Source organism: Elgaria multicarinata, chromosome 1 (assembly GCF_023053635.1).
Source record: "Elgaria multicarinata webbii isolate HBS135686 ecotype San Diego chromosome 1, rElgMul1.1.pri, whole genome shotgun sequence".
In the NCBI taxonomy this organism is placed as follows: Eukaryota; Metazoa; Chordata; class Lepidosauria; order Squamata; family Anguidae; genus Elgaria; species Elgaria multicarinata.
In genome coordinates, this window is record NC_086171.1 from 218,908,127 (window position 1) to 218,920,929 (window position 12,803).

General features: G+C 59.7%; 1 protein-coding gene across 1 annotated transcript; it reads left to right on the forward strand.

Moving 5' to 3' along the window:
- Positions 1-5,484: 5,484 nt before the first annotated feature.
- On the forward strand, positions 5,485-11,496 carry CTSA (cathepsin A). Its single transcript, XM_063147490.1, has 15 exons — positions 5,485-5,564; positions 6,178-6,353; positions 6,580-6,691; positions 7,198-7,248; positions 7,439-7,525; positions 7,631-7,786; positions 8,229-8,320; positions 8,486-8,570; positions 8,788-8,879; positions 9,036-9,114; positions 9,472-9,620; positions 9,751-9,826; positions 9,976-10,065; positions 10,737-10,841; positions 10,941-11,496. Exons 2-15 carry the CDS (start codon positions 6,178-6,180, stop codon positions 11,022-11,024), a joined length of 1,434 nt encoding a protein of 477 aa, XP_063003560.1. The 5' UTR covers positions 5,485-5,564; the 3' UTR covers positions 11,025-11,496.
- Positions 11,497-12,803: the final 1,307 nt, after the last annotated feature.

Sequence of the window (12,803 nt, forward strand, 5' to 3'; positions counted from 1 at the left end):
AAGGCAGCTGCTGTGTGTCACCGGGACGCTTGAGGTCTCCCAAGAGGCTGCAGGGAGCTGGCCAGGTCCTAGTGCCCTGAGGCTCCCACTGACTGCAGGACTGGCTTGGACAACGCAGAAAAGGATTGAGCTGTCTACCGCCATGTGCAATCCCGGGCTCCAGCGTGGTATGCCAGACCATGTATTACCTTTGCAGGTCAAGTCCTTGCTTCACCCAACAGGACTGATAGGACCCAGTGCCAGAAGGAATGGGGAGGGGGTGGACACCAACTCAATTGACTTTACATGAGGATCATAGAATCATAGCATAGCAGAGTTGGAAGGGGCCTACAAGGCCATCGAGTCCAACCCCCTGCTCAATGCAGGAATCCACCCTAAAGCATCCCTGACAGAGGGTTGTCCAGCTGCCTCTTGAATGTCTCCAGTGTGGGAGAGCCCACAACCTCCCTAGGTCACTGGTTCCATTGTCGTACTGCTCTAACAGTCCGGAAGTTTTTCCTGATGTCCAGCTGGAATCGGGCTTCCTTTAACTTGAGCCCGTTATTCCGTGTCCTGCACTCTGGGAGGATCGAGAAGAGATCCTGGCCCTCCTGTGTGTGACAAGCTTTTAAGTATTTGAAGAGTGCTATCATGTCTCCCCTCCATCTTCTCTTCTCCAGGCTAAACATGCCCAGTTCTTTCAGTCTCTCTTCATAGGGCTTTGTTTCCAGACAAATCCATGGAAGGGGACTCCCAGTGGCTATTCGCCCTGTCAGCCAAATGGAACCTCCCTGTCCAGAGGCGTGTGATGCCCCTGGACAGCACTGCTAAAGCAACGCTGGGAGGATTCTTGCTTTCACACCCTCTTTGTGGGCTTCTGGCAGCCATCTGGCCACCCCTGTGGAAAACCAGCTGGGCTTTCTTTCCAACTCAGCTGGGCAGCTCTTAAGTTCTACGGTTGTCCCTTTACCCAGCCAGCACACACTTCATCTGTGAGGTTACATAAACGAGAGACGCTTTGTAAACCGTGGTGCAACGCTCAACTCCCTTATTAGCTCCAGCGGTGAAACATTTCACACAGTGGCTGAGCCCTTGCCTTGGACAGGCCAGCCTACTGCTCAGCACTCATTGCCCAAGCGGAGAGAAGGGTGCCCACAGAGTTTTTCTTCCTTCCTGATGTATCCCCTGGGTCTCTTGAAACTTTTTGTTGTTTCTTTTATCTTCCAACAGTTGAATGGGGAGCTTTAGCTTACCAGGCATGAAGTCCACAGTGGCCCAGTGGCACTTCAGGCACCAGTGGGATGCTCTCAGTGCAAATGCCCAGCAAAGAGGCTGGCTTCCACCTGGCGAGGGGCAGCAGGAGCCCGTCCTGCCTCCCACTTGTCTCTTCCCAGCCTCCTGGGCCCTGGCCAGTGTTTGTCTGTGACCTGAGTAGCTGTGCCGGCAAGGTCAGCGAAAGGAGTGTTAGTGCTGGTTGCTATCTCGGTGGAGCCTTCAGGGTCAGTTCCATCCCAGCAGTTGATAAGCAGCTCCAAAGTGGGTCAATGGTGAGCCAAGTTTGCTGATGATACCAAACTATTCAGAGAGGTAAAGAACCAAAAAAGGGGATTGCAAGGACACTCCCCCGCCCCCAACAAAAGAATTTCTCCAAACTGCGTGAAAGGACATCAGAAGAGCAAATGCAGTCCACAGTAAGCCAGTGAACAGAAAGGCCTAACTTCACACGTAGGCTAATGTGGGCTTAGCTGGTGGCGACTGAATCCCAGGAAAGGTATCTCGGGGTGGTCTGGATAGCTCAACGAAACATTTGCCCAGTGTGCGTCTGCTGTGAAAAAGGCAAATTCCATGTTAGAGATCATTAGGAAAGAAATCAAAAATGCAACAGCCAATATCGTAATGCCTTTAGTCAAATCTATGATGCGACCACACGTTGAATATTGTCTACAATATTGTGAGCAATTAAAACAGTCAAGGGGCTGGAAGAACATCCATAACGGGCTCAAGTGACAGGAAGCCAGATTCCAGGTGGACATCAGGAAAAACTTCCTGGCTGTTAGAACAGTGCGACGGTGGAATCAGTTACCTAGGGAGGTTGTGGGCTCTCCCACACTAGAGGCCTTCAAGAGGCAGCTGGACAACCCTCTGTCAGGGATGCTTTAGGGTGGATTCCTGCATTGAGCAGGGGGTTGGACTCGATGGCCTTGTAGGCCCCTTCCAACTCTGTGATTCTATGATTCTATGATATAAAGGAAGATTAGGCTTGGGGCTTTTTAACTTAGAAGAAAAGGTGAGTAAGGTGGGACATAACAGAGGTGTATAAAACTATACAGGCTCCAGAGAAAGTGAACAGGGAAGGTTTGCTTCTTTTCTCATAATACTAGAATAATAATAATAATAATAATAATAATAATAATAATAATAATATATTTCTTACCCTCCTCTCCGATTGGATCGAGGCGGGGAACAACAGCAATCATAAAACACATTGGGGTCATCCAATGACGCTAAATGGTGGGAGATTCAAGACAGACAAAAGGAAATATTTATTCACACAGCACAGTTATACAATTATTATATTTATATAGTGCTTTGTTACAAAGCGCTGTACATGAGATCATAGAATCACAGAATAGCAGAGTTGGAAGGGGCCTACAAGGCCATCGAGTCCAACCCCCTGCTCAAGGCAGGAATCCACCCTAAAGCATCCCTGACAGAGGGTTTTAAATGTTAACTGTTTTTTATGTTTTAGTCCAGCACCACCGTGGCCAACCAGCTGTTGGCGTCTATTTAAATTGGGGAAAATGTTTCCAGGCGTCTGTGGGCACCACATGAAGGCATCTGATCTGGCCCCTGTGCAAACAGAGTACTGGACAGGAGGGGCTTCAGGTCCGATCCAGCATCAGGGCTCTTCTTAGGGTCCTAACTGCAGGTTAGCTGAGCGCGGTGATCAGATTGGCTCTGTGAAAATATGCCAGTTACTCCTGCTGGATGAGGAACTCCACAATTAGCCAATTGCTCTGGAGCCCCAGGTGTGTCAAGCACTTCCTAAGCAATCCATCAGTCATCTTCCCCCAAGGCAAAATGAGTCCAGGGCTGACCAAACACAATAAAATCCTCATAAGTATTAACAATTCCTATCACACACACCTCATTCATCCTCATTCCTGCCCTGTGAGGAAGGCAATTAATTATCCCATTTTATGAACAGGAGGCTGAGGGAGAGGCCCAAGGCCGTCCTTCAATCAGTGATAGAGCTTTATCACACCAGTGTTATACTGTGCAGTCACTGCGAATTGCATGCAAAGGACTCTGAAGTTTTCCACGTTATAATCTGCTTTGATTGTGAAGTACTCCCATGCATCCTGCCTTAATTGTGCAATAAAGACAAAAGATTCGCCGTGTTTAGCACCTACCTTTTGAGCGTATCTTCCGAGCCACCGCTGGGGGGCAGGAGCAGGATTCTAAAGAAATGCTTACATCTGTGTAAGCTTTAAAGAGAAAGATACCAAAATTGGCACAGTAATGGATATTAGGGAGAGCTTTAAGCATACCAAATTTGAATTGAATTGGGTCATGCATTGATTTTTTATGATTTTTTTACATTTCCCCCCTTCAACTCACTTCCTGGTATGCAAAGGATTGCTGTTGCCCGGTAGCAAAAACAACAACAACCGTGAAAGCTTAGCACTACGGGGATAATCCGAGGGAAACAGGGACTTGGGATGAAGCTCACAAAATAAAGGCTTGAACTCGTGAGGCATCATGGAGGGCGCCTGGGTGAGGTTTCTGTGTGCATGGCCTGGTGCTGCCAGCAGGAAGACATGACCTCGCTGAGGTTTCGCTCATGGCCACTGGCCGTCCTGTGATTATGAGAGCCTTGCAGGGGAGGAGGAGGTTTAGCCGGGAGATGGAGAAGAGTGTTGTGGAACCCAAGCAGCTGACAGAAGGCCTTCTCCTGATCATGGGGCTGTGCCTCAATGCAGCGTTCTCGTGCATCGGATGGAACAGGCTGGCTGCCTACGAAGTTGTTGGCCACAACAAAGCTGACCAGCCAATCTTGAATTTTCCAGCTGCTGACAGCTGACATGGAGAACAAAGCGTCTTGTGGCACCCTGAAGACTAAAAATGGTGCTAGGGCACCGCACTTCATCAGATGCCAGTGGTGATGTAGATAGTCTTCGGGGTTCCTCTCAAGAGCCCCTCCAGCCCACCCCTGCCCCGTTCTGCCACTGATACCCCGAGTGACCTTTGTTATTTATTTATTATTGCATTTATATCCTGCCTTTTTTCCTCCAAGGAACCCAAGGCAGCGTACATAATCCTCCTCCTCTCTATTTTATCTTCACAACAACAACCCTGTGAGATGGGTTGGGCTGAGAGCCTGTGACTGGCCCAAAGTCCCCCAGTGGGTTTTCATGGCCGAGTGGGGACTAGAACCCGGATCTCCCAACTCCCAGTCCGGCACTTTAGCCGCTACACCACGCTGGCGGAATTGTTCCTATTATCCTGGGCCCAAACAATGAAATGACTCACATCCAAAATATGATGTGGGTGGGAGAGGACAGACTCTCTGAAATGACAGCATCCACCTTGTGGATCCACTAAGATTACCTGCCAGGCAGAAGATAAATCTGAGCCCAGGAGCAAGCCAGGCCGCGGAAGAGCGGGGAGAAACGGGGCCTCAGCTAAGGTCAACCGAGGCGGCTGGTTTTATATCCTGGAGGAGGACACAAAGCAGTCCGGCCTTGGCCCCGAGGGAAGCTTGCCTGGAACACGCCGGGCATTTGAGAGTTCCGATTAAAATCTCTATACATGTGAGTATCATTTGGGGACCTGCCTCTTTTCGGGTTCTTTGTCTGTGGATTATTGCTGCCTCCTCTTTGGTTCCTGCTTAAATGTTGCCTCCAACACCAGGCTGAGGAACTGAGCTTGGTTTTATTTCAGAGAAGAAAGAAGAAAAAATGTTGTATTTCGGGGTGTGGGTGTGACATAGGAGCCCTGTGGGGTCAGACCCAGGTAGGGCCCCTCTGGTTCTGCGGGACCCCTGGGAAGCATCCCGAGGTAGGGGGCCTTTTTACACAGGGCTGTTCCCTCGAGCTCAGGGCTGGGCATCTTGGGGCCCTCCAGATGTTTGGGCCGCCTACAACTCCCATCATCCCCAACACCAGCTGATGGGAGGGGTGGGCCCAAACACCTGGAAGGGCGCAAGCCGCCCTCTCTCCCTCCCCTGCATTCGGCGCTCCCGCTGCCTCGGCCTCATCCGCCAGCCGGGCCATCGCCACATCCTGCGGCAGCGCGTTCCAGAAGTGGGCGACGAGGCCCTCCCTGCTCCGCGCGCCTCTGAAGCGGCCGGGAAGGGACCCGCGGAGCGGCGCTGCGCGGAGGTGGGGAATTACGGTACGGGCGGCGCGGCGCGAGGAGTCAATACGGCCCGGCGCTGGGATTGGCCGCGGCGGCGCCGGCCCCGCCCCCTGGGCCCCGCCCCAGCCGTCAGGTGACCGAGGCCGGTCCGAGGAGCGGCAGTCACGTGCGCGCTCCCGCACTCGCCTCCAGCCGCACCAGCGCCGCCGCCGCCGAGCCAGCCGGTGAGCCCGGGGAGGGGAGGGAGGGGTCGCCAGAGTCCGTGCCTGAGCGTCCGTGTGTGGAGGGGAGCAGCTCTCCCTGCGCGCCCAGCCGGGGCTCCCGGGGCTCCTTCTGGCTGGCGAAGGCGGAGGGACCCGGGCCGCCCCGCCCGCGCAGTGCGCCCTTGCGCCCCAGGGAGGACTGCGCAGGTGGGTGGGTGGGAAGGAGGGAGGGAAGGTGCTGGCTGGCTAGGGTGCCAGAGGCCGGGGGTGGGGGTGGGGGTGGGGGTGGGGTCTGCCCCCTCCCTCCACCCCGCCGCCTGGGGTCATCTAAGGCCGAGGAAGTTGCTCCTCACCTGGGCGAGATCACCTGCGGAACTCCCCGTGGCAGGATGCGCGACAGCCGCCCCCTGGGAGCGCCGGACGCTGCCCGTGTGGACGGCTCCGGGCTCCTCCTGCGGGCACCAGTTGCTGGGGGACCCGGGTGGGGGCTGCTCTTGCCCTCCCGACCCTTCTCCGCCTGGCGGGCGCTGGGCAGGGATGGGCCCCCTTGGGGCTGCCACCGCCTGGGGCCCCTTCTGATGGGGCTGGTTCCAGGGTGGCCGCCGTTGCCCACTTCCGTCTCGCCCCCTCACAGATGGGTCCTTCGCTGCTACTGCTGCTGCTGCCGCTGCTGCTGGCCGTGGCTGCCGGGGTTGGAGCGGCACCGGCTGGGCACGAGATCACCTATTTGCCGGGGCTGGCCAAGCAGCCGGCTTTCAAGCACTACTCGGGCTACCTGGATGTCGAGAAAGAGAAGCACCTCCACTACTGGTACGGGGCTGGGCTGGGCGGGGCGGGGGCTTCCTCCGCCTGCGGCTGCTTCTCCTTGCTGGGTGCCCCCCGCCCGCCCGCCCGCCAGGCCCTTGGCGGTCCAAGGAGGAAGCGGATCTGGGCAGAAGGGGGCTTTCCTGGGGGGGTGGGGGGGTGGGAAGGGAAGGGAAGGGCCCCAGTGGGGGGGGGGCTGCTCTTCCAGGCCTTATTCCTCATCTCCCTGTAGGTTTGTGGAGGCCCAGGGCAATGCTGCGGACAAGCCCCTAGTGCTCTGGCTGAACGGGGGTCCCGGCTGCAGCTCCATCGCAGGCCTGCTGACCGAGCACGGCCCATTCAGGGTCAGTAGCACCTCCCCACCCCCACCCCCAGCTGATCTGGCCTCCTGCCCTCTACCCTCTCTGAGAGCGGGAGCCGGCTGGCCCTGCGATGGGGTCCCTGCTCTGTGCAGCAGGCGGAGGGGGAGGACAGAGAGCAAGTCCTCCTTCCCCACTCCCCCCCCCCCCCGGAGGTAACGACACATCTTACAAGCTGTGGACGGTAGATGCCGGCCGTGGCTTTTGGGTTGTCTTGGGAGCGAGCTGTTCTCTGCCTCTCTCTCTCTCTCGCCCGCCGGCCAGCCGGCCCTTGCCTTGTGACAGTCGGTCAGAATCTCTCGATAGCTGCCTGGGAGGCCTGAGCCTTCCAGAGGGAGCTGCCACAGGTATTACCTGTAAGCTGCCTTGCGTAACTAAGTAGTCTAAGCTGGAGGCGGATGGGAAACGGGGCTGAGGCTGGCGGATTGTGGACACCTGAAGGGGCCTGACGGTAACTCCGCTTTCTCCTCCTCCTCCTCCTCCTCCGGCAGATCCAGCCTGATGGGGCCTCCCTGGAGTTCAATGAGTATGCCTGGAACAAGGTGAGGCCTTAACCCTCCCCCGAAGAAGAAGGGTCCTGCTCCTGGGGTTCAGTTCTGAAAGGCCGTTGGGGCCAAGAAGGTGCCAGAAGGCTGACCCCAGGAGGCCGCCTGCCCCTGGGCCCCTGCCTGGCCGTGCTCCGTGGAGCGGGCAGAGGCAGGGCCTGGGCGTGACTTAGTGCTTTCTCCGCAGCTCGGCCACATCCTTTACCTGGAGTCTCCCGTTGGGGTCGGCTACTCCTATTCGGAGAGCAAGGACTACCGGACGAACGACACGGAGGTGGGTGTGGGACTGGGGCGGGGGCGGGGTGGTTGGTCCGGAGGGGCTGCCCCTGGCCCCTCCCCCACCAGAGCCAGCCATGTGTCCCCTCTCCCTCCCTGACAGGTGGCTCGTGTGAACTACCTGGCCTTGAAGGAGTTCCTCCACCTCTACCCAGAGTTCAGCAGCAAGGACCTCTACCTCACTGGGGAGAGCTATGGGGGGGTCTACATCCCCACGCTGGCCCAGTGGGTCATGCAGGACCCTGATCTCAACCTGAAGGTGGGTGCATGGGGGCACTGGGGGGAGGGAGGAGGGAGCGGCTGGGCCGGGGCGGGGGAAAGGAGGCCATGGATCATCTCCTCCTGGCACTGAGCCCGGGCAGGGCGGCGGCGGCGGCAGCTCTGGGCAAAGGTGCCTCTGGCAATGCGTGGTGGAGGCGCCCTAGAAGCTCTGCAGGAACCTACCTGAGCAGGTCTTGGCTCTCCCCCGGGGGCTCCTCCCTGCTGAGCCTCAGCAGCATTGGGAAACTGAGGGAGGGGCAGAGAGGACGCAGCCCGACTCATGCTGTTCGCCCCGGCAACGCCCCGGCGGGTGAGCCCTTCTGGCCCGCAGGCGTAGCTCTCCCTGCGGGGTCTGCCACCTCCGGAGCGAGTGCTGGGGCCCCGCTTCGACGAGGGCCCTCTCCCTTGCTGACGTGGCCGTGCGGTGCTGTGTGTTGCAGGGCATTGCGGTGGGCAACGGCCTGTCCTGCTACGAGACCAACGATAACTCCCTGGTCTACTTTGCCTACTACCACGGCCTCCTCGGCAGCAGGTGAGGCGCTCCTCAGGCGGCCGCTTCCACGGCTTCTAACGGCTGGCCGGGCTGTGGTGCGGGGCTGGGTCCTCACTGGCTCAGCCCCCTGGAAGAGGGGAGGGGGCGGCAGCGGCAGGGGAAGAGGCTCCCGGCCCAGCGGCTCTCTTGCTCTCCTTGCCGCAGGCTCTGGAAGGACTTGCAGGCCTACTGCTGCTCTCAGGGCAAATGCAACTTCCACAACAACACCAACCTGAACTGCACCCTGGCCGTGAGTGGACGGGGGCTGCGCTGGGCGTGGCCAGAGTGGCGGGGGCTCCACATCTCGGCCCCCTTGGGTGGGGAGCGCTGCCACGGCCACGGCTGATCTGCTGCTGGCCTCGGGGGAGGGGGGGCAGCGGATTTCCTCCAGGCAGAACCCCGCTCCCCCCATGGCGGCCTGGCTGGAGCTGCTCTCAGCCTCGCTGTTCTCTTGCGGCTTGTTGCAGATGGCCGAGATGATCCGCATCGTGGATGAGTCGGGCCTCAACATTTACAACCTATACGCCCCGTGCGCCGGCGGAGTGCCTGGAAGTTTCAGGTGGGCCCGGCTCTTGGCAGGCTGACCTCCCGGCTCGAGGCTGGCCTGCGTGGCCGGCCTGTGCCTGGCGCCACAGCTCCCTGTTTGGGGGCGGGGGGCGGCAGAGGCCGGCGGGTCAGGCAGGCGCTCACGCGGGGGCTTTCCTCTGGCTTCCAGGTACGACGGCGACGTCCTCGTCACGCACGACTTGGGCAACAACTTCATGAGGCAGCCGCTGCGTTCCTTGTGGCAGCAGGTGAGCGCTCTCCCCGGCGGGGGTCCCAGCCCCAAAGGCCTGCCTCGGAGATGCAGGCCGTGGCGGTGGCTGACCCGGGGCTGTCCAGCCGGGTGGGAAGGAAGAGTGTTGTGCCTCTGCGGGTTTGGGAGCAGCCCCATCCCTGGGAGCCCCCGCAGCGCGGTGCCTGGCCTGGGGACGGCCTCTTAGAGGCACTCCGGGGGCCGGCCGGGGCCACCCTTGGCTCTGCTGCCCCCCCCACCCCCTCTGGCTTCTCCAGAATTCGCTTCCTCCAGTGGCTTCGGAAGGATAAACACCAGGCGTCCTCATGTGTCTCAAGGGCATTAAAAGCAGCCGGCAACTGTTTGCATCCCCCAGAATCTCTTTAGGTGGCAAGCTGCCAAGAAAAATGTGCGCCTGGACCCCCCCTGCATCAACACCACGGCCCCCTCTGCCTACATGAATGATGCACAGGTGCGCAAGGCGCTGCACATTGCGGGGAGTGCCCCGGAGTGGCAGATGTGCAGGTGAGAGGCCAGGGCTGGGGAGGGGACCGGGTGTGTGTGTGTGTGTGTGTGCAGGGGGGCTGGCGGTGGCCGCTGAAGGCCGTGGTCTGGCCTGGAAGAGTGACCCCCAGCCTGCCTCTCCTCCCTGCAGCTTTGCTGTCAGCCGGGGCTACAAGCGGCTGTACACCAAGATGAACGACCAGTACATGAAGCTGCTCAGCACCATGGTGAGCCCGGGCGGCGCGAGGGCCCTTTGCGGACTGGGCTCGGAGGGTGCGCTGCTCTGCTGGCCGCCTCCTTCCCCCAGTGGGGGGCTGCCTGCCTGCCTGCCTGCCTTTGCTTCCCCGCCACCTCACTAACTCTGGCTCTGCTGCAGAAATACCGCATCTTGGTGTACAACGGTGACGTGGACATGGCCTGCAACTTCCTGGGGGACGAGTGGTTTGTGGACTCCCTGCAACAGAAGGTGGGCTCAGCTAGAAGTCACGTGGGGCTGTTCTGCGTGCACCCCCACCCCCCAGTGCAAAGTGCTGTTCAGCCTCTGCAGTCCTTTTGGTGTGGGTCAGGAAGGCAGCTTGCCTCCAGTGCTGCTGAGGGCGCCCCGTAGGGTGTCTTCCAGTGGTCCAACAGGGCTACCCCAGTCGGGGGCCCTGCCGCCCCTCAGGGAGTTTGGGCCCTGCCCAATCCTCTGGAAAGTCCCGTTCGTTGGCCCCAGGACCAGCTCTTGGGATGCCGTGACCCGGTTGGCTCTCAGCCCTCCTTGCGCTAGGGGGCTGGGGAGGCTCCACATGTCTAGCTGTGTCTCTCGGGGTTCCTTGGGGAATGCTCGGGCCCCTTGCGAAAGGGGAAGGCAGGAAGTGTGTGTGTGTGGGGGGGTCCCTTTGCTGCTCCTCCAAAGCTGCTGTTTCCGGCCCCTTGAAGCTTCACCATAGCCCAGGTGGGTTGGGCTGCGTCTGCCAGACGCTCCGCTTGAACAGGGCAACGGGCAGTGCTGGCACACGCGGCCCCCTGCACCTTCTGGTTCCGTTTGGCGAGGCCTGCCGCACAGGCGCCTTCAGGAGCCCCCAAAGTCGCCCAGAGCCCCCCCCGCCCCCCCCAGTGTGCCGTCTCAAACGGCCCCCTTGGTCTCAACGGCAGGTAGCGGTGGCTCGGCGGCCCTGGATCTTCACGGACGAGAGCGGGCAGGACCAGATCGGGGGCTTTGTGAAGGAGTTCACCAACATTGCCTTCCTCACGATCAAGGTACTGAGGGGGGGCTCTCGGGGGCGGGGGGCTTCTCCTGCTGAAGGCCTTCCAGAGCGCCCTAACCCTTTGCGTGCGTGCGTGTGTCCCCTTCCACAGGGCGCAGGTCACATGGTGCCCGCCGACCGGCCCCGCGCGGCCTACAACATGTTTGAGCGCTTCATCACCAAGCAGCCCTTCTAGCCCTGGGCCTGTCACACGGCCTGCCTGCCTGCCTGCCTGCCTTCTGCCCGAGGAGGCCTGCTTTCTCCCTGGGCAGCGGGTGCCGCCTCCCGCTGGGCCGTGGCTGCCGGTAGGGACTCCTGCTGTGGCACCACTTCCCCCGCTGCTGCCGGGGGGGCAGCGCCCCTCTCCACCCTGCGGCCGTCCTGGTGTCCACGCTGCTCCGATGACTGGGTGGGGGGCAGGTGCCTGCACAGGGGCTCCGTTCTTCAGGCAAGCCGGCCGGCCTCCCCCAGGCCCTGTCTGCACGTTTGCACTGTCTTTGGGGGGAGAGCGCGCCTCTCCTCTTCCCCCGACCCCTCAAGGAACCATTCCTCAGCCTTCGTTCTCAGCCAGTCTCGAGGAAGGAACCCGACTGAAGCCGCTCCTGCCGTGGGCTGCATCCTCAAATCAGTGGCCCGGGCAAGCTATTAAAACTATTTTTCTAATGGAACTGGGCCTCCTCCGTGTCGTCTTTCGGGCTGAGCCGTTTCTCTCTGTGTGCGCAGGTTCCTTCAGCCTCTCTGTGAGCTGTGGGCGCTGCCCTGGGTGGGTTGCTGGTCTTACACTCATCTGCCTGCTCCCCCCCACCTTCTGTGCTCCTTGAAACGTCTTGGTGGGGGCGACAGATGAGGACCCACAGAAGCAAATTTGCTTTCTGCCCTTCATTTCCTCCCTTTTAATTTCCTCCCTTGTACATGCGTGTGCTTCCTCTTTCTCCTTGACAGCTGTTTCCCACTTGCAGATGAAGCAGCGCTCTCTCCACGGCCTCTGCGCCGCATGATTTTAGAATCCCCTGGACGTCCCCCTGCTCAGCTTGCCTCTTCCTCTGAGCGGGAGGCACCAAATTATTTTCACGCACCCTCGTGGAGGTGTGGCAGCATCCCCATTGCCAGGTGCCCGCTTTCCACGTGCCCTATCCGTTCTGAGGCCTTGCACAGGGGAGACATGAGAGCACTCTTCAGATACTTAAAAGGTTGTCACACAGAGGAGGGCCGGGATCTCTTCTCGATCCTGCCAGAGTGCAGGACACGGAATAACGGGCTCAAGTTAAAGGAAGCCAGATTCCGGCTGGACATCAGGAAAAACTTCCTGACTGTTAGAGCAGTACGACAGTGGAATCAGTTACCTAGGGAGGCTGTGGGCTCTCCCACACCAGAGGCCTTCAAGAGGCAGCTGGACAACCATCTGTCGGGGATGCTTTAGGGTGGATTCCTGCATTGAGCAGGGGGCCTTGAACGCCCCTTCCAACTCTGCTATTCTATGATTCTATGAGGCCTGGCTCTTCCCTGCCCCTTGGTGGTGAAAGGGATGTGGCCGGTCCCAGGCTGCAGCAGAAGCAGCAGCTGCTGGCCTCCGCCTCGCCGTGGGGAGCCGCACCTTCAACACAGGGGCCACCTCTGGAATGGGCTTGTGCCCAAAGTGCCCAGGAGAGCCGCATCCTCCAAGGGGCCGATGAACAAGCCGCGAGGGGCAGAGGTGGGGCCATGGGGGGCCTTCCGCGTGCTCCCCCCACCCCGTTCCACGAGCAGTGCTGGTCACAGCTGCTGGGAGTTTCCGTCCCTCTGAAGGGCTGCATCTTCCCCACTGCTGAGATGGACTTCTGGTCCAGCTGTGTGGGGCCCTCGTGCCCTGTTGCTCCGCCCCACGTGGAGGCTGTTTCACCAGAAGCCGCTGCAAAGGCTGCAGGTTGGAGCGGGGGTCGATGTGCAGCCCAGGGGCAAAGAGGCTGAGCTACGAAGTGCGGGGGGTGGGGGCACT

Coding starts and splice junctions, on each gene's coding strand:
- CTSA (XM_063147490.1), top strand. CDS start 6,178: ATGGGTCCTTCGCTGCTACTGCTGCTGCTGCCGCTGCTGCTGGCCGTG. Junction 7,787..8,228: donor ACCCTGATCTCAACCTGAAG/GTGGGTGCATGG, acceptor TGTGTGTTGCAG/GGCATTGCGGTGGGCAACGG. Junction 8,321..8,485: donor CACGGCCTCCTCGGCAGCAG/GTGAGGCGCTCC, acceptor TCCTTGCCGCAG/GCTCTGGAAGGACTTGCAGG.